The 20,415-nt window shown below is 37.6% G+C and overlaps 3 protein-coding genes across 4 annotated transcripts; 1 reads left to right on the top strand and 2 right to left on the bottom strand.

Moving 5' to 3' along the window:
- Positions 1–347: 347 nt before the first annotated feature.
- Positions 348–4,666, bottom strand: LOC110926531. 2 transcript variants are annotated; one of them, XM_022170315.2, is made up of 8 exons: positions 4,460–4,666; positions 3,341–3,751; positions 3,108–3,228; positions 2,328–2,637; positions 2,159–2,231; positions 1,657–1,747; positions 1,156–1,235; positions 348–659 (listed from the first exon to the last, which is right to left on the bottom strand). In XM_022170315.2, exons 1-8 carry the CDS (start codon positions 4,523–4,525, stop codon positions 525–527), a joined length of 1,287 nt encoding a protein of 428 aa, XP_022026007.1. In that variant the 5' UTR covers positions 4,526–4,666; the 3' UTR covers positions 348–524. The 2 variants fall into 2 exon arrangements, with proteins under 2 accessions (XP_022026007.1, XP_022026008.1); XM_022170316.2 differs by lacking the exon at positions 1,657–1,747 and having other exon boundaries at positions 4,460–4,660.
- A 1,369-nt stretch (positions 4,667–6,035) lies between these two features.
- Positions 6,036–7,415, top strand: LOC110923671 (putative nuclease HARBI1). The gene is made up of 2 exons (XM_022167734.1): positions 6,036–6,216; positions 6,283–7,415. Exons 1-2 carry the CDS (start codon positions 6,036–6,038, stop codon positions 7,413–7,415), a joined length of 1,314 nt encoding a protein of 437 aa, XP_022023426.1.
- Positions 7,416–8,391: 976 nt separating this feature from the next.
- LOC110920991 (uncharacterized protein slr1919) lies at positions 8,392–18,919 on the bottom strand. The gene is made up of 14 exons (XM_022165250.2): positions 18,601–18,919; positions 18,286–18,328; positions 14,069–14,312; positions 13,940–13,981; positions 13,771–13,842; positions 13,545–13,680; positions 13,266–13,423; positions 13,060–13,144; positions 12,726–12,895; positions 11,608–11,769; positions 11,337–11,486; positions 10,169–10,429; positions 9,792–10,073; positions 8,392–8,858 (listed from the first exon to the last, which is right to left on the bottom strand). Exons 1-14 carry the CDS (start codon positions 18,662–18,664, stop codon positions 8,628–8,630), a joined length of 2,100 nt encoding a protein of 699 aa, XP_022020942.1. The 5' UTR covers positions 18,665–18,919; the 3' UTR covers positions 8,392–8,627.
- Between the last annotated feature and the right edge of the window lie 1,496 nt (positions 18,920–20,415).

Raw genomic sequence — 20,415 nt, 5'->3', positions numbered from 1 at the left:
TTAGGTGGAATGCTCACTAAACGAACCCACTCGGTTCAATTCCCTTTCTTTTGTAACCGCAGTGCTTTAAATCAGATACGTCGAAACACACGTTTTCATATGGTTAATATATCACATAACGTGTCGCAAGCTATAAACAGCTAAGGCATCGCCACACCCAACGCGCGGGCTATGACAACAATCTAGCATCGAGTACTGGTGCAGTACCAAACCTAACTGATAGCGACTAAAATCCTGTTGCGTAGCTCGGGTAACTTTAATAGCTTAGAAATTAATAAATCAGTGTTGATGCAGCCTAGAAAGTCATCATCCAATGAGCATTATTTCTAGAATCCAACACACAAAGCAAGTAAGCAACCTGCAAATGCATCTTCTTTTTAAAAGATAATATATAATGGATTCCTATCGTCGCGGCAATATTTCACGAAACACTACGTACGAACACATTAACCTCTCAATAATCCCGCGTTTCCAGGGAGATTGATATTTACACCAATATAAAATCTAAGATATATTTCTCCGAATCAAACCGTGTTAGATTCTCGAGGAACTTGAACTCGCCAAAGATAGTAGCGGATATACAATGCGTTGAGAGTCATAGCTGATCCAAATCCTAAAATCGAAGACAGCATTACTGCGTAGATTGCCTTCAATTGAAGCTGCAATAAACAAATTAAAACTGTTAATGAGTTCTTGTTCTGTTTTTTTTTTTTTTTTTTGAGTAAATTACAAAAATTGCCCTTTATGTATGTCACTTATTGCAAACTGTGTCCTTTGTCTTCAATAATTACAGAAAACGTACTCGATGTTTGCAAACGCTTGCAAGTTATGTCCTTTAGCCCTAACTCAGTTAATTTTTGTGGTTAAATCCGACTAAATGGACCTCACATGAAGGTATTTTTGTGGTTAAATCTGACCAAATGGTCCCCACATGAGAGTAAAATGACCAAATACCCTCATGTGGGGTCCATTTGGTCAGATTTAACCACAAAACGTTAACTGAGTTAAGGCTAAAGGACATAACTTGCAAGGGTTTGCAAACATCGAGTACGTTTTCCGTAATTATTGAAAACAAAGGACACAGTTTGCAATAAGTGACATACATAAAGGATGATTTTTGTAATTTACTCTTTTTTTTCGTATAGTGCAACTTACCCAAGAATAGAGCAAGTGCAGAATTATCGCCACAAGTGCGAATTCAAGAGCTGCGTATGTCCATATATACTCCTTGATTGCTGTAATTAAACAAGGTTGTTATAAGTTTATGTTGAAACATCTAATAACACATTAACACAAAAATTAAAAACAAGAGTAAAGTACATGGATGGTCCCTCGGGTTTACAAAAAATTTGGATTTGGTCCCTAGCTTTTCAAAAGTACACGGGTGGTCCCTGTGGTTTGCACTTTGTAACACATTTAGTCCCTAGCCAACAAATCTAAAGGTTTCAGTATGTCCAAGTTAGGGACTAAATGCGTTACAAAGTGCAAACCATAGGGACCATCCATGTGACTTTTGGTAAAGTTGGGGACTAAATGTGTTACAAAGTACAAACCACAGGGACCATCCGTGTACTTTTGGAAAGCTAGGGACCAAATCCAAAATTTTGGTAAACCACAGGGACCATCTGTGTACTTTACTCTAAAAACAAATTATACCTAGAATAACTGCAAATGTAGATGATAAAAGACCGAACGTAAAAGAGAACGGTGCAGCAATCACAACAGCTTGAGTTTTCAGGTCATGAATCTGCAAATGATGACTTAATGTTAACACCAGAAGGCGAAAAAAAAAAACATGCGGTCAAATGTTCTTAAAAAAAAGAGTTAATTGCCCGGATGGTCCCTGTGGTTTCACGTTTTTTCACGTTTAGTCCCCACCTTTTGAAAATAGCAGGTATGCTCCCTATGGTTTGTTATTTTGTTACTCAGATAGTCCCCTAAGTAGATGTCAGTTAATTTGGAAATAGCAAGTATGCTCCCTATGGTTTGCATTTTGTTACTCGGGTAGTCCCCTGAGTATATGTCAGGGGACTATTCGAGTAACAAAATGACAAACCATGCTATTTCCGAAATGTGGGGACTAAACATGAAAAAACGTGAAACCACAGGGACCATCCGGGCAATTAACTCTAAAAAAAATATGCATAACATGACTCACCAGAAGTTGCTCGAGGAAAAAGAAGTAACAAACCGTACTGATCAAAACAAGCACCACGAAATCCTGCCAAGCACTGCAAAAACAAATAGATTAAGGAGAAATCAGGCTAATTATCGTGTAACTTAATATGATTTAATAAAACTACATGAAAGATTAAAACTTTATGGACCTTATGGTTCCTGAATCCAAACCCTGTTGATTTTGTGCGGTTACGTTTTGTCTTTGAACATAACTTGGCATACGAAGCAACGTCACCGGTAAATTAGAGACTTCTCGACCACAAACGTCACAGTTTTTGTTCCCTTTGACACTAAACCATTTAACCGCACATTCTTCGTGTACAAGTTTAAGTGCACCTTTGCAACTGCACTCCATTTTAAGTTGATTTCCTTCATCACATGTATCGAAACATATCCTGCAAACAGCTTCTTCCTCGTCAATCTCTTCATCGTTTTCCACTTGAACAGGACTGATTTCATCTTCATTTTAACATCAAATTATCTTTAATAAGTCACAAGTGAATCGAAACTAATAGTCTTGATCTATATAGAGTAAAATGCCATTTCGTCCCTGAGGTTTGGCCAGTTTTGCGACTTTCGTCCAAAGGTTTGTTTGTCCACATCTGGATCCAAAAGGTTTGAAATCTTGTCATTTTCATCCGGCTCGTTAACTCCGTCCATTTTTTCCGTTATGTACAAGCATTTAGCATAATGTACAAGCATTTCAAAGACCGAATTGCCCTTTAAGTTAACAAAAAAGCCGAAAATACCCCTGACTTAATGGAGAAAAATGGATGGAGTTAACGAACGAGCCGGATGAAAATGGCAAGATTTCAAACCTTTTGGATCCAGATGCGGAAAAACAAACCTTTGGACGAAAATCGCAAAACTGGCCAAACTTCAGGGACGAAAATGGCATTTTACTCATTCATCATTTTACTCATTCATACCATCATGACTATCAATTTGATCATTATCTTTACGCACTGCAAACGAAACCGATCTCACAATAACAATGTTCCTCCCTGGCACCGAAAGGGACCTCGAAACCGAAGGTTGCACCGCCCTTGTCTGCAAAAGCGACAATTAAAACACATGCCACAATGTGTTAACTTTCTTTTATTATATTATACAGATTGTATAAACGTTCACGGGCGCAATGCAATTGTCAGAAATATCTCACCTGTGTTTTTTGTTGTTCACTATACGTCCTAGCGGAAACGGGTGTGGTGGCCGAAGGGGAGGGGTTTGTCCCATGTTTAACCGGAAGAGATGCACATCTTTTCCCGTATAACGTGGACATGATATTGTTAACGACGGGGCTTTCGGGCGGTGGCGCGTTTGTGTCGGGATGAAGGAGAGAACTACTTTCACCATCCGCAGGATGTTTCTTTTTAAAGCTTAAACCTCTAAAAATGCCCCGAGATGAGGTCCCACCGTTGGACGAAATACCAGGAGACTGAAGTGAAGCCTTCCCGCTTCTACTGCCGAAATGTGAATGTCTCGGGGGTATATTGAGGGATAAATCGGAACGACGAGTGCTTTTTTCGGTGTTTTTCACTTCGTTTGTGGACTCTTTCACACTAGTATCAATCTGCAAATACCAAAAATTACTAAATTATAATATAACACAGATTAACCGGATTCGAACAATATGAGATTGAAATCGACTTTTTTAACACATCTTCTTGAAAAAAAAAAAAAAAAAAATGGGGGTAAGTTGGTATTGCATTAAATATCAAAGATTTTATATTGGAACTATGAAATAGTCACAATGATAATATAAAAAATTTAACATTTGACTATTCAACAATAACATAAAAAACTATTGAAGAGAACCCTAGTTTTTGCATAGTATAAATTCAACATCTTTATGCCAGTTTTGAAGATAACATGTTATCATCCAAAAAAAAAAAAAAGATTCAAAACATTAGCCCCAAATCATGCAAAGATCTCAAAAATCATATTTTTTTTTTTCTCAAAACCCTAAAAAGATCCGGAGTAATTTTCACCCTATTAAAAAGAAACATAATAAGTCAATGAAAATTTCAAACCCAACAAATCACTCAGATCTTACAAATTACAAAACTTTATGTCAATTTATGACTCGTTTTACAACAGAAAGAGTCAGCAGGTTCAATTAATGAGATTTAAGCAGTTCATCATCCTGATACAACAAATTTGAGCTAAATCTACAAATGGGTAATCTCTAAAAGTTCAAGAATTAACTTAAATCACAAAACCCACAAGTAAAAATTAAAACTTTATCACAAAAAAAGCAACCAGAAGACAAAAGAAGAACCTCTGAAACATTCTTGTGAGCATCATTAGCGACCTCGATGATACTATCGTTGGATGTTTGCATCATCGATAAGCGAAGAAGAAGGTCCTCCGGTGATCAAGTGCTGGAAAAAATGATGTTTTATTGTTTTATTTATTGTTACTCACCGGCACCGAATGAAACCCTTTTTGTGTGCATAAACATTTAATGAGTTTTATTATACTTTTTGGAATATTTTTCCACATTTTGTGTAATGATTATGAATTTGTGCTAAGGAACAACAAAACAGGTGAAATGACACTATTATGACAGTGTGTTTTGGACAAATATATAAGATTTATTTTGTTTATTTTTTTAAATATCAAAGGAAAATATTGTTAGTTTTTATTTCAAATTAATTATATTTGAATTGAAAATAAAGAAAAATATGGTGTACCTCCAATGTTTTAAAAACCGGTTTTTAATCGTACCAGGTTAGGCTTAGAAATGTTTGAATCGGGTTGTATCGGATGGTTTAACCAGTTGACTAATTAACCCAATACATCCATAAAATATAATTTCAACTCAAAAAATAAGCCAAAACTATATTATTCAATAACAAAAAAAATTCCAAAAGTTAATCCGTGATAAAATAATAATCCAAAAGTTCACTATCAACGACATAAAAGTCCAAATTTTAACCTTGGTCCGATACCGGTATACCGGTATAACCTAATTTACCGGCGGTATACTTTCTTTGTTGTTCCTTCAATTTACTGGTATGATTCATGCGGCCAAGCTTCCGACGTCCGGTTTAATTGGTTCAACTGTCGGTATAAACAGGTTTTTAAAACATTGTGTACCTCATCAGTGGCCCGTAAATCGAGTGATGTTGCGGTTACTTTACAACTAGAACACTATCTTGGGAAATATATTTAGTGGGTATATATTTCGATTGAATTTGTTGAACTCAACTTTAGAAAATTAATAAACGAAAAAATAAATAAGAAAATGAATAAACTAAAAAATAAATAAGAAAATGAATAAACTGAAAAATAATTTCGGATAGCTTACGACGAAAATGGATGAGAAAATCAAACAGAATTGACTTCTCAAAGTTCTTAAAAGTCTTTGGGGCCACAATTACGAAAGGCAAGTCTTCCACTACAAGTTAATAGTTATGACCTGGATATTAAATTAAAATAAAATAACTTTTGAGAAATAGTGGTCTTTTCAAAGTGGAAATGATTACCCACAACTATGAACACTTTATCCTAGTTGAAAGGATGTTTAGTTTATAGTTTTACTATTTTTTTTCTAGACTATAAGACCAGAAGGTATGGGGGCCGGCTTGGCCCGGCTTGGCCCGGCGCCGGACCCCCACACCGCCCCCTGGCCCGGCAATCATCACAACCGGCGAGCCCAAGACGGGTGTGCCGCCCCAAAATTCAAACCATATAGCCGTTTAACGGCTAGTTTTTTAATAAAAAAAAAAATTCATTTTTTCCTATAAATTCAACCACTTTCAATATTATTTCCCCACTTTCAACCCAAAACACTCTCAATTTTATACCAATTTCTCCCTACTTTTATAAAAAAAAATATCCTTTTACCCACAATGGCTTCTAATCCTTGGTGGCCCTCGTCTTCGGATGACGAAGAGGAGATGTTTTTCGCAAACGCTGTTCTACGGGCGGGACAGATTTTAATCGAAGAGGAAGAGGAAGACGAAGAGGAAGAGGAAGAAATTGGTGAAAATGTTATTACCAGACGAATACGCATTAACAGAGACCGCCAAGGTTTTCATTACAAAATTTCATTGTCCTTAATTTTTTTATCTCGTACTTATATATTTTATACGACAGGAGCGCACGAGAAATTGGTGAACGATTACTTTTCGGATGAGCCACTTTACAACGCCGACATTTTTAGACGCAGGTTCCGAATGAGTCGCCGCTTATTCACAAGGATTGCCAATGATTTGGCGGGCCTAGACCCGTTTTTCACGCAACGTCCTGATGCTCGAAATTATGAAGGGTTTACAACGTTACAAAAGTGTACTGCGGCCATTCGACAACTGGCGTACGGGACAGTGGCCGACGCTTTGGACGAGTACTTACAGATGTCGGCAAGAACTACGCGGGAATGTTTGTATCGGTTTTGCCATAATGTGGTGAAACTGTATAGCAAAAAATATTTGCGGAAACCAAACGCGTATGATGTTCAACAGTTGTACCAAGCGCATGAAGCAAGGCACGGGTTTCCGGGAATGCTTGGTAGCATTGACTGTATGCATTGGGGGTGGCATAATTGCCCGACTGCGTGGCGCGGCCAATATACGCGAGGTGATCACGGCTATCCAACTGTGATACTTGAAGCTGTGGCATCACAAGATTTGTGGATATGGCATTCTTTCTTTGGTCTCCCTGGTTCACTCAACGACCTCAACGTGTTATACCAATCGGCCATCTTTACCGATGTCGTTAATGGAACGGGACCGGACACAAGTTTTACAGTTTCTGGGGTTGAGTATAGACGTGGGTATTATCTTGCTGACGGGATATATCCGTCTTGGTCTACAATTGTGAAGACTATTCCGTATCCCGAGGACGAAAAACGGAAAAAATTTGCCAAGCGTCAAGAAGCTGCAAGAAAAGACATCGAACGCGCTTTTGGTGTCTTACGAAAAAAATGGGCCATCGTTGCACAACGGGCACGTGCGTTCACCCCAAAAAGGCTGCGTCTTTGTATGTACGCTTGCATTTTGCTCCATAACATGATTATTGAAGACGAAGGTCGGGCGATTTGTGAGTATGATGAGAATGCATCTTGGGGGAACACTGTCCCGGTTGATCCCCCACAACAGGATTTAAACTCGTTCTCGCTAACAAACGACTTCACGCATGCAAACCTTCAACAAGATTTGGTAGAACATATTTGGAACAACGTTAACATTGTGGAGGGTGACGGAGCCGAAGACGAAGACGAAGACGAGTAGTGTGTTTGTTTTAAATTTTTAAATCTAGTCTTTTTTTTCCAAATTTTAGGTAGCGTAATTTTTTTTTTTTAGGTTATGTAATTTTTATTTTTTTTATGTAATGGATTTTATTATCTTCCTTTATGTAGTATTTTTATTTAAATGTTAAATACTTTTTATAAAAAATAAAAGTTAAAGGATGTGGTGGGGCCCCATCCTCCATCCCCCTCCATCTTCATTTTGGCTCATCCCATGCTAGCCGCCTACGTGGCGCCTACGTGGAGGCTCATCCCCGTGGGGATGAGCCAAACCATACCTTCCAGCCTAAGGTTACATACGTATGATATTCACAAGCATACTTTTTTACACAATTGCAAATCACGGTTTATTTTTATCAAGTTGGTGAACAAAAGTAGCTTACATGATGTAGCGTTACCAAACAAGGCAAAAAAAAAAAAAAAAATGAGTTAAATGTCATTTTAGTCCCTATAGTTTGGGCCATTTTAGCAGTTTAGTTCAAAGGTTTCATTTTTCGCATGTGCGCCGTTGTCGTTTTAGTCCACTAGACTAGGTTAATTCTTCCATTTGTTTTGTTAACAAGAAGGGCATTTCAATCAGTGGCGGACATATAGCTTAGTAAGGGGGAGCGCCCGCTACCGCTTGGCGCTCCGGCGGTAGTGTAAAATTAGCGTAAATTTTGGAAAAATTTGACGTTTTTTCGATTTCGTTACCGCTTTTTTATAAAACGTTACCGCTTGGCGGATTTTCTAGATCCGCCACTGATTTCAATCACTTTATATGTAATTCTGTTAACTAGAAAAGCAATTCAGACATATAAAATGACCGAATAGCCCTTCTCGTTAACAAAAAAAATAGATGAAGTTAACCTACTGGACTAAAATGGCAACGGTGAAACCTTTTTGGACCCACAGACGAAAAATGAAACATTTGTACTAAACTAACAAAATGGACCAAACCACAGGGACTAAAATGACAGTTAACTCATAAAAAATTTACTATCTTATTATCTCGGGTTATATATATTTTTTCGAACATAAAAACTGTTTCTAAAGTTGTTTATACATATGGAAATGACTAAATTACCATGAATCTCTATAAGAGCACTAATCTTCAACAAACTCGTTTCAAGGGTCATATAACGGTCAGTTGATTCCTATAAAAATGTACCATAATCATATAGATGTACAACCTCGGAATGCACTTTGATACTTGCTAAGATTTCACCAATTTATGAAGAAATCTGGATAGACAAATCCACATTGTGTCTGGGATCCTACGGTTAGAATGCAAGAACAAGGCCGAAACAATATCAAAATAAAATCTGTGAATCTCGGGGTTTAACGCCATTCGAATCATCATAGCCGTCCATGCTTCCGGTGCCATTTTCACCGCTTGCCAAAAGTAGAACAACCCATTAACCACCCTTTTCAGAGTAGCATGCCCCTGTTAACAAATATATAAGAATCAAAATATATGCACTGTACGGTAGTGTATAGAGAGTTTAAAAAACAAGAGGCACTTAACGTGCGGCGGTACGCGACCACCAGTATAACGTGCGCAATTATGCAAAATAACGTGCGTAATTATGCAAAGTTAATTACTATTGTGCCACAACGTTCAATTGAAAGCCTAGATTAGATTAGATGTGCGGTTGAGATGCTTGCGTACGCATCGCGCGATAAGGTGGTCTTGTACGTTAACCAGCCTCGTAGCGTATATGTATATAGAGGCCGGTTAACGTATGAGACCACCTTATCGTGCGATGCGTACGCGAGCATCTCAACCGCACATCTGATCTATCTAGGTTTTCAATTGAACGCGGTGGCTCAATAGTAATTAACTCAGCATAATTACGCACATTATAATACATAATTACGCACGTTATTTGCATAATTACACATAGGTTAAGTTAAACCCTAATTACGCACGTTATTTGCATAATTACGCACGTCATATTGGTGGTCGTGTACCGTTGCACGTTAAGAGCCTTTTGTATTTAAACCTTTCTCTCTCTCTATATATATATAAGAGTTAATTGCCTGGATGGTCCCTGTGGTTTCACGTTTTTTCACGTTTAGTCCCCATCTTTTGGAAATAACAGATATACTCCCTATGGTTTGTCATTTTGTTACTCGGATAGTCGCCTGGCATTTACTCAGGGGACTATCCGAGTAACAAAATGACAAACTATAGGGAGCATATCTGCTATTTCCAAACTAACTAACATCTACTCAGGGGACTATCCGAGTAACAAAATAACAAACCATAGGGAGCATACCTGCTATTTTCAAAAGGAGGGGACTAAACGTGAAAAAACGTGAAACCACAGGGACCATCCGATCAATTAACTCTATATATAAATATGATTAAACCAACCTCAGATTCCACTGTAAACCTTGGCTCAAGATTCTCATCAAACATGCAAGACGTAACTTGGTCTTGAAGAAATATATCTGCCACTTTGACTATATCACGAATGATAAAAAGGCGCACACGGAACGCCTTATCAGATAAAATAAACTTTACAAGATCTTCTGTAGCAGCAACAACGGCATGCACATCGAACGAATTCCCCTCCAGCGGACTTGTAGACGGTTTCTTAGCATCCTTATCCGCTTCCCCAGACTTATTAGAGGACTGTTCGGATATCGCTGCTACCTGGAGCCAACCAAAATCAAAACATTAGGCGCGTTAACGCATTTAGAACTTTAGATATACATTTATATGTGATTTGAGAGTTGTAAAAAGGTTACCAGGCGTTCTAGGCGGTTCCATCTTACGGAACCGTCGTTACGGATAAGGAGTTCTCTTAATATCTTCCTCATGTCGGGACTGGGGTCCACCAGAAGCCGTCCAATGACAAAAGGGTATGCGCTTTCGACGACCTTAAATTCAGGGTCCAATGTTTTTGCTGTCCCTTCGAGGGAGCCTAGTGCCCTGATTACCAATGCATAATCGGGTGGAAGAGCGAAGTTGAACTCGTACATAACGTCATAGAGTTGGTTCATTATCGCCTGCCATTTCATTTACAATAAAAAAAGTCAAACCTTTTGACTAATAACCAAATTTCACAAAACACAAGAATCTTATGGACTAAAATCCTACAAAATACCATCAGAAAATACAAATTTCTGGGTTTTAAAAGGCGCGAGGCGCACTAAGGCGCAGGCCTCAGCGCCTCAGGCATAGTTATTGATAGCGAATAGCGGACGATAGAGACAAAAGCTACCTATACGCTATGTATCGATGGCGATGAAATAGCGGGCGCTATTTATGTTTAGCAACACTGGGAGAAAATTTTAGAAATATTTTATATGTATATTACATCCAAATATGCTGTTTTATATGTATGCTTAACAAAAATCCTAAAATCCTGCTATTTTAGACCTATAAAATTCCGCTATTTATATTAAAGCAGAAAAAAACCCTAAAATCCGCTATTTGCCCGCTATGGAAGTGCCAAAATCAAATAGCGACATGAGTGCTACGCTGCGTTATTCGCTATAGGGCTCGCTATGAGTGCTATTAATAACTATTCAGGTCACCTGAGGCGTGCCTTTTCCACAAAGCGCAAAAAAGCGCAATTTTTGGGGTTTTTGGGGTTTGAGGCGTGCACCTTATGTACTTTGGGTGTTTTTATGCATCAAACATCAAAGTGTCGTACAATAGGTTTTTTAGCTTGTACAGTTGTACATGTAGGTAAAATCATATATAAACCTAATTTATAGCTATATTTTGGATAAGGGATGCTAAAAACATATGGGATATATATAATAATTTTATAATCTCCTTGTGCCTTGGGTATGAAAACCCCACCGCTTTTGCGCTTTGCAGTTTGCACCTCATTTTAAGACCTTGTCGCTCTTGTGCACCTCTCGCTTTCTAAAACCAAGAATACCATAAGATTTTTTTAAAAGGAACCTGGAAATCTTGGGACTGTCTGGTGCCATCACCGAAGGATGATTTAAGCGCATCAGAAACCAACTGCATATCGACCCCTTCCGGAAGAAACCCCAGAGACAAAAAATCATTCGCCAATCCCAGAGAGTCGCGGTTCACAAAGTGCACAAGCTGATTAAAAAAAAAAACAATTCAATGAAAAAGAAGACATGAAACCAAAACTTATTGGGATATGTTTTTTGTTTGAACATTTGCAACGCAAAATCAGAAGAAAAACATTAATAATAATTACCACTTGGATAAGTCCAACGCGGTAGTGACGTGGTATATCCCCCATCATCCCGAAGTCAAAGTAAGCAAGAGCCCCCTCCTTTGTAGCAACAAGGTTTCCCGGATGAGGGTCCGCATGAAAAAACCCCACCTCGAGTAATTGCATCAGGGAGCAGTACAAACCCTAAAACGCTAAATTCAGTGAACAAAATAAACATTTGGGTCCAACTGAACCTTCATGAAATAATGTACTTTACCGAACATAAAAGGGCCATTTACACGAAATAGAAACAAACTCTATACCCTTTCCTTATGTTAGCAACAAAATTTAATTAAAATAGAATAGAAATCAACCTACAAGTTATTACCAGTTGCTTTAACCAAGTTTACCTGTAAATTGCTGATGTGGCACTGGTTGAAGCCACACATGCCGCATCCACAAAGATGCTATTTGTGAAAAAACTAAATAAAAAATGAACTTGTTTACAAGTTCAAAAATAATATTTTGAGTAAGGTACACGGATGGTCCCTGTGGTTTACCAAAAAGTACATGGATGGTCCCTGTGGTTTGCACTTTGTAACGCATTTAGTCCCCAACCAACAAATCTAAGATTTTAGCATGTCTAAGTTAGGGACTAAATGTGTTACAAAGTGCAAACCACAAGGACCATCCATGTACTTTTGGAAAAAGTTGGGGACTAAATGCGTTACAAAGTGCAAAACTGCAAACCACAGCATCCATGGATTTTGGTAAAACCATAGGACCATCCGTGTACTTTACTGTAGTATTTTTTTTATATATATTTAAAAAAATAATTGTTAGATATCAAAATCAGTTGCAATGTGGCATATATATACACACTAGAATGTCAAATAAGATGCCACATCAGCACGTTGAACAGATCACCCGATGCCACAATCGTAATAAATTCAAACTTGGTTGCTAAATTCCGTATACATTTTAAGTTGGTTTCTATTCTGTGCCATATTTACATTTGGTTGCTAAAATATGGAAAATGTACCAAGTTCGTTTTTATTTTGTGCAATATGCCCAACATAACATCATACGATAAATCGATAATATTGAAAAAACATTTTATAAGTAGAGCATAAAAAAACAACTTTAAACGTCCTTGACACCTTATCTATAAGTTCTTTCCGGTTTAAATCGGCAGCCCTTAATGCAGCATCATCATTAAGCTTAATACCATCCAGCCATTCCATTGTAAGCACAGCTTTTCGAGTATAGTTCCAATATATCTTCGGAACTTTAACCCATTTTTCTTTCGGGTACGTATCTTCCTGTTGAGCTGCAATTATTATCAGCATCCAAGTATTTTATACAGAATTAAAACATAGGAATACTAAATGAAAAGGACACCTCTAGTGCTTCACAAAACTAGCTATTTATTAAGGTCAATAAGTCAACAACGACATATATGATGCTGCATTATAATAACTAGAGATCACTTACAGTCACGGAAACCGTACAGAGAAGCAAACCGCTCAGCGTTCTGTCCCTCAAGGATGTAATCAATTTCTTCAAACATATGCCTGACCTATTCAATCAGAATCTCGGGTCATGAAAAATAACACGAATTCATTGAAGTCGAAAGAAACATACACAAAAAAAAAAAAAAACTTGGCATACTAAATTTGTTGCACTTGCAGATGACTCACCGTCTCATTAACTGCTACAATTATATCCTTCCTTGCTTTGGCAAATCGCTTTAACTGGCCCCCGATCATGTTAAATAACAAGGCGTCAAGGGTCAAATAAAGTGACATACCGGGCCTTTGCACCTTTACAGCTACTAGCTCCCCTGTATGCAAATGAGCTGCAAACTTGAAGTAACCACGAAAGCCTATTAGACTAACATCAAGAAAACGCTAGCAAAATTTATAAAACTTCATAATCCCGACCAGCAAAATAACAATTATAACCACAAATTATCTAACCTTTATATACTTGTCCTAAAGATGCTGCAGCAACGGGTTCGGGGCTGATGTCTGCAAAAATTTCTGAAATAGGAGCACCTAACTGAGATTCAATAGAACGTATGGCAACCTTGGTTGAAAACGGGGGTATTTGATCCTGACAGACGGCCGGTTTAGTAACTTGTGAGTATTCTATATTATAAAGCAATAAAATCAAAATTCTTGAAATGTAGTTTAAGATATGTGCCTGTAGTTTAGCAAGTTCATTACGGTATACAGAAGGTAGTATATCCGGTCTTGTGCTAAGAACTTGTCCTAGCTGGCAGTCAAAACAAACATAAACGATCAGTTTAAGTTAATGAATGTATCTGCGTTCTGCAAGCCGTGTAAATTAACATAACAAAAAGAGGACTTACCTTGATATAAAAAGGACCCAACCGGATAAGGGTCTCACAAAACTGCATCAATTAGAATAAAGTTAAAGTTATTACCGCTTAAAATTTACAAAATGTAGGTAGTTACATCATTGCTAGATCAATTATTACCTTTTCTGAACGTTTTTTAATGTCGTGAATAAAAAAATGACCCAAAGTAAGCTTGAAGACCTCGTAGGAAATATATGCTGCTCTATACAATGCCAAAAAGGGACCAAAACTGTAGTACATTGAGAGACGTTTGGATCGAGAAGTAAGTGCATTTCCAAATTCACTTTCGAGTGATTCCTTCCTTAACTTGGCATACTCTGCTGAGGGTTTTTCCCCATGTACACTAGAGAATCTCGTCGAAAAACTGCAACAGAATTCAACCAACTTATAAGCAATATAAACCTAACAGGCTAACACAGTCCACACACTCTTCAATGTACAAAAACACAAGCAACCTATCACAAAACAATACCAAAAGTACTTCCATTTTCAACGAAATCTATACCTGAACGGTCGATAATAGAATATAAAACAGTTGCGTATTCAGTTTATTAGAAAAAGCTACCGAACGGAAGTTATTAGAGAGATATCAAATCAAATGAAGGTTAAATGAGTAAAAGGCGTATATTATTTATTGTATAAGCGATGAAACTGAAACTATAATTAGGGCTGCAAATGAGCCGAACAAACACGAACAAGACCTCGTTCGTGTTCGTTTGTAAAGAAATATATGTGTTCACAAACTGTTCATGAGCACTTACCAAACGAGATTTTATGTTCGTGTCCGTTTGTTAAGGAAATGAACTTGTTCGTGTTCGTCTGTGTTTGTCTGTTAATTTTAGGCAACGATCGAAAACGAACGTTGATGAACACAAATGAGCACAAACTAATGTTCATGAACACAAATGGAAACAAACGAACACAGACAAGCGTTCATGAACAGAATACATAATACACTAACACTTATTAAATAGTTTATTTGTCGTAATTTTGAAATATTTAAATAAAATATAATAACTAATAACACTGATGAACTATCGAACACAAACAAACACGTTACCGAACGTTCACAAACATAAATGCATAAACGTGGCATATATTCATGTTCGTGTCCGTTTGTTTAATAAACGAACGAACACAATCGAACGCAAACAAACACGTTACCGAACGCTCACAAACATAAATGCACGAACGCGGCATCTGTTCATATTCGTTCATTTAACTAAACGAACACAAACGAACTTTCCGCCGAACGGTTCACGAACGTTTGGTTCGTTTGCATTGCAGCGCTCAGTGTTGTTAAAAGCGATCGCCTGAGGCGCCTAGGCGACCTAGGCGAGCAAGGCGAGCATTGTCCGCTTTTCTGTCCTAGGTGAAAAAGGCAACGATATTTTTTTTTTAAAAAAACCCTATCTATAATAACAAACTGGATTTTTTTAACAGCTAACTTTAATTATTTATGAATCATATCTCATAAAATCTTTATATATTATTAAAAGATATTTTGAATTTCAAAAACTTAAGAGATATATTATTTTTTTTATACAATATCATTCTGTATATAACAGACTATACGTAGCAACAGCATTCATCTTCACAGCTTTGTTACTTTCTGCCGGCAAATTAAAAGTACAGGTATGTGTTTCTGTTAGTTAGTTAGTTATTTATTCTTTTATCATTCATGTACATGTTGATCCTTCGGAACTATGCTACTGCTACAGGCTATGGCTTCTCAAGATGATGGACCATCCGAGAGCAGGAAAACGGACCCTGGATGGAAGTACAATCATCTGAGGAATCCTAATGATAAAAATGCCGTTTCATGCAACTTTTGCAAGAAGATCACAAAAGGTGGAATTTTTCGTGCTAAACTACACCAAATTGGAGGAAACAGAAACGTCAAGTCATGTACGAGGTGTCCACAAGAGGTTAAAGACGAGTTGAAGGCGTATGTTGCGAGCCAAAAGGCCAAGAAAACAAATGATGGGTTGGCTGATTTGGCTGCTGAACAGGAGGATGATGAAGTTATAGAGATACCAACTCAGCAAAATAAGAGGCAGAAGACTAATGTGAAGGGGCCATTAGATGTCATGTGGTCAAAAGGTATGATAAATTGTTTTTTTATCACATCTTTGGTCTGTTAATGCGTGTCTCAGTTAATTAATCACATCTGTGGTATATGTGGTCTGTTAATGTGTGTGTCAATTACTTAATCACATCTGTGTCAGTTAATTAATCACATCTGTGGTCTGTTAATCACATCTCTCAGTTAATTATAATCACATCTGTGGTCTGTTAATGTGTGTCTCAGTTAATTAATCACATCTGTGTTCTGTTAGTATTGTCTATGGCTGTCTCAGTTAATGAATGTTTTTAAATTCTGTCTTATTAATCATTCAGTAGTGCTTTTATGGCTGTCTCAGTTGTATGTAATGTTTATAAAAACAGGTAAAGGAAAACAAGTTCAAACAAGCATCAAGGATGCTTGTAATAAAGAGATCCGAGCCCAAACAATACAGTCCATTGCAGCGTTTTTCTACCAGGCTGGGGTTGCATTTAATGTGGCTAATATGAACTGCTTTAAAGAGATGCTTGCGGCTGTTGGAAACTATGGGCCGCATTTAAAGCCTCCATCATACCATGAGCTTCGCGTTCCGTTACTAAACAATGAGGTACAACATGTGGAGGAGTGGGTCGAAACTCATAGAACTGAGTGGATGAAGTACGGTTGTTCGGTAATGTCGGATGGATGGACAGATAGGAAGCAAAGAACGTTGATTAACTTTCTTGTCAACGGTTCTAAAGGAACGGTGTTTATGGAGTCCGTTGATGCATCGTCGTATATGAAGACTGGTGAAAAGGTTTTTGAGCTCCTAGATGGGTTTGTGGAAAGGATTGGGGAACAAAATGTTGTTCAGGTTATTACCGACAATGCAGAATACATTGTTGTGTCGGGAATTATTGACAAGAGATGGAACTGCCAACTTCACCATCCCTTGCACGCAGCGGGTTACTATCTTAACCCAGAGTTTTATTGCTACAATGTTGACATTGAAAGCGATAACGAAGTGTCCCTTGGACTACATGAATGTATTAACAAGCTTGAGCCTAACAAGGACACACAAGATAAGATTAATGTTGAGTTGATTCATTGGGTGAACCAGTCTGGATTTTTTAGTCTAGAAACAGCAAAGCGACAACATGGTAAAATAGCACCTGGTAAGTTAACTTTTTAACATACTTTTTATCTAGATTATTGACTTTATTTTTATATGTATAACGTGTCAAATTGGATTGTATGTAACAGCTGAATGGTGGAAGTTGTATGGGAAAGGCACTCCAAATTTGCAACAACTAGCTATTAGAGTGCTAAGTTTAACGTGCAGTTCATCCGGGTGTGAACGAAACTGGAGCACATTTGAGCATGTAAGTATTCCAATATAAAATTTAATTATGAATTATAATTGAGCGTTTCTTGTATCTAATATTTATACAAATCTTAAACAGATCCATTCGAAGAAGAGGAATCGTCTAGAGCATAAAAAACTACATGATCTCGTCTATGTTAAATACAATAACATGCTAAAGAATAGACGTGATGTGGATGCGGCATATGATCCCATTTCATTGACTGATATTGATGATAGCAATGAATGGTTAGTAGGAAAGATGGGTGAAGATAGAGTTTTTACTGATGATGGAGATTTGGTTTGGGATGTTGTAGGAGAAGCGAGCGGAGCGGGGGAGCGTATACACAATACAAGATCTTCACAGCCGGCTGCTTCACAGCCGTCTGCTTCGAGGGCATCTGCTTCAAGGCCGCCTGCTTCAAGGCGTTCAACTTCAAGGCCTTCTAGTTCAAGAAGATTGGTTGATGAAGATTCCGAAGAAGAACAAGAGGAAGAACAAGTGAATGTTGCTGCTGGAAAAGGCAAAGCAATTGCTGTGGATGACGATTCCGACTATGATGATCTTTAAAGTTGAAGAACAATTGGTTTTGAGTTTTATTTACTTTTGGAAGAACTTTATTGTTTTCAAGTCTTAACCGTTTTGGTTTTGGGATATTTTGGTCATTCATAATAATGTTGGTTTTATTTTAAGCTTTATGATATTTGAACAATTTCGGAATTTTGAGGATTTGGGTTTTTTCGGTTCATAACTTTGTTTTTTTAATGTTTTTATTTGATTGCGCTTTTTTTTCTCAGGCCATCGCTTTTTTTGCGCTTCTCGCCTAGGCGAGAAGCGAGCCCTATGCGCCTAGAGTGCGCCTAACGCATTTGATAACTATGGCAGCGCTAACTATAATGACATAAACAATGAAGAGACAGGTTAATTACCATCTGCAGGGAACAGCCCTAAATGAATGAGCATTATATAAAGCTGCAAAGAGGATAACCAGAATCAAATTAGTTATGGACAATATTAGTGAAATACACACACGCAGAATGAATCAACTACTTGAAATTAGGAAAAACGAACAAATGATTTCACGATTAAATCCGTAAACAAACAGTAATTCATTCGATGTAAAGCGAATTCAATTAACCGTACATCACAACAATGTTTTCCACAAATCAATTAAAGGAAATTGGGAATAAATGAAACATTGATGAAATAAAGAAAACCTAAACCTAAAAGTAAAAGTAAGATACCTCTTCTTGTAAGTGCTGCAGCAATTTGACGGTTGAAACATGCAACCGCATTATTATTTCTCATGAGTGAAGAGGATTGTGGATAAAATGTTGTATCGAAACAGCGACGATTAAAATGTGTGGGTGGATAACGGAGTGATGAGTGTGTGTGTACGATGGAGGAAGGCGGTTGGGGTGGGGGTGGGGGGAGCTAGAGGTGGTGACACGTTTGTGACCAGGTGGCCTCCTGTGAGAAGTGACGACGAGACGTAAGACGAACCATTCCGATTCTTACCCCTCAATCTGAGGGTTTCAATTCGTGAGGGTTTGGGTTTCGAGTTCTGGGTGTTTGGGATTGGTGTCCGGGGCTTTATCACGTCACGTACGCGTCTCATCATGTCACGTACGCGTCTCATAAGTGTGTGTAACGCCCCTTATAATATAAGCCCATTTTAATTATCACGTCACGTACGCGTCTCATAAGTGTGTGTAACGCTCCTTATAATATAAGCCCCTTTTAATTATCACGTCACGTACGCGTTTCATAAGTATGTGTAACGCTCCTTATAATATAAGCCCCTTTTAATTATATTAAAAAATCAATAAATAAACTCAAATCTGATTGGTTCAAGTTCATCTTCACGCCCGCTATGGTTTTGCGGAGGCAAGGATAGTGGCCCCTTTGACGGAGGCGGGGTGGTGTAGGGGCGCCAAAATGGGTTACGTGGCAGGGGGTGTGAGACCACACCACCCAGCCTTATCGGCGTGGTGTAGGGGCGCCAAAATGGGTGAGGTGGTAAGGGGCGCAAGACCAAACCACCAGTCCTTATCGAGCACTGCCACCACCAGTCCTTATAGAGCACTGTCATCTCCGCAATAATAATACATATACACTAATTCAAGAGGAAACTCAATAAATTTAGGAAAAAACCCTTGTGAGAATAAAATGTTACTAAACTATAATGAATGAACTGGAAAACGCATTGGTAATAAAATTGGATAGTGAAGAAAAAGTTGATTTTTATGCAACTATATAACTGTCTCATAACTAATTATGAGTTAAACGTCATCTTTATGAATTTTAATCGTTCCCTGACAAACCAAATGGATACTGTATTTATTTATTTTTAAGTTTTCTGATAAACCAACTTTAGTGTGTGTTTATCTAACCTTTTATATGGATACTATATTTATTTTTTTATAGATTTTTGATAAACCAACTTTAGTGTGTAAAATGATCACATTGTTACTAGTTACTTCTGGGCTACTTTGAGTAATTTAGTATAGGTTTTAGGGCATGTTTGGATGAACTTTTCCATTTCTATTTATTACTTTTTAACTTTCTTATCTATTTTTTGGAAAAGTTACAAGCAAGTGACTTTTTCATTTCTCCTTTTCAATGTCTAGGAATATATCTAGAGATGGATGTTGGGTAGGCCAACCTGCACCATCCCATGTGACAGACTTTTTGATTGTCACCTCTGTTTAGCTTATCGGTACTTCTGTGTGATACGATTTATTCAATTAATATACATCGTGTCATGTTGCCATTACTGTTATGATTGTTACTGTTTTTGTTCTTACTGTTGAGCCTATTATTCTGTGTTGGGCGTTCGGCTTATTCCGTAAACTTTATATCCGTACAGGTCTACAGGTTACTTTGGGTGGGGTAAAGAGAGATGAATAAATAATAGGATGCTATCTGAAGATGTCTCTTAGTTTGTAACCTGTGACTTTTAATCAAATAAATGGAAGTGTTACCTTTGACATCGTCCTAAAAACAAATATAGTGAGTAAACCACTATGACCCAACCATTTTGACCCGTTTATAAAACG

Source organism: Helianthus annuus, chromosome 17 (assembly GCF_002127325.2).
Source record: "Helianthus annuus cultivar XRQ/B chromosome 17, HanXRQr2.0-SUNRISE, whole genome shotgun sequence".
Classification (NCBI taxonomy): domain Eukaryota; kingdom Viridiplantae; phylum Streptophyta; class Magnoliopsida; order Asterales; family Asteraceae; genus Helianthus; species Helianthus annuus.
Note: the sequence above shows the minus strand (reverse complement) of the source record. Positions and strands in the feature narration are given on the sequence as shown.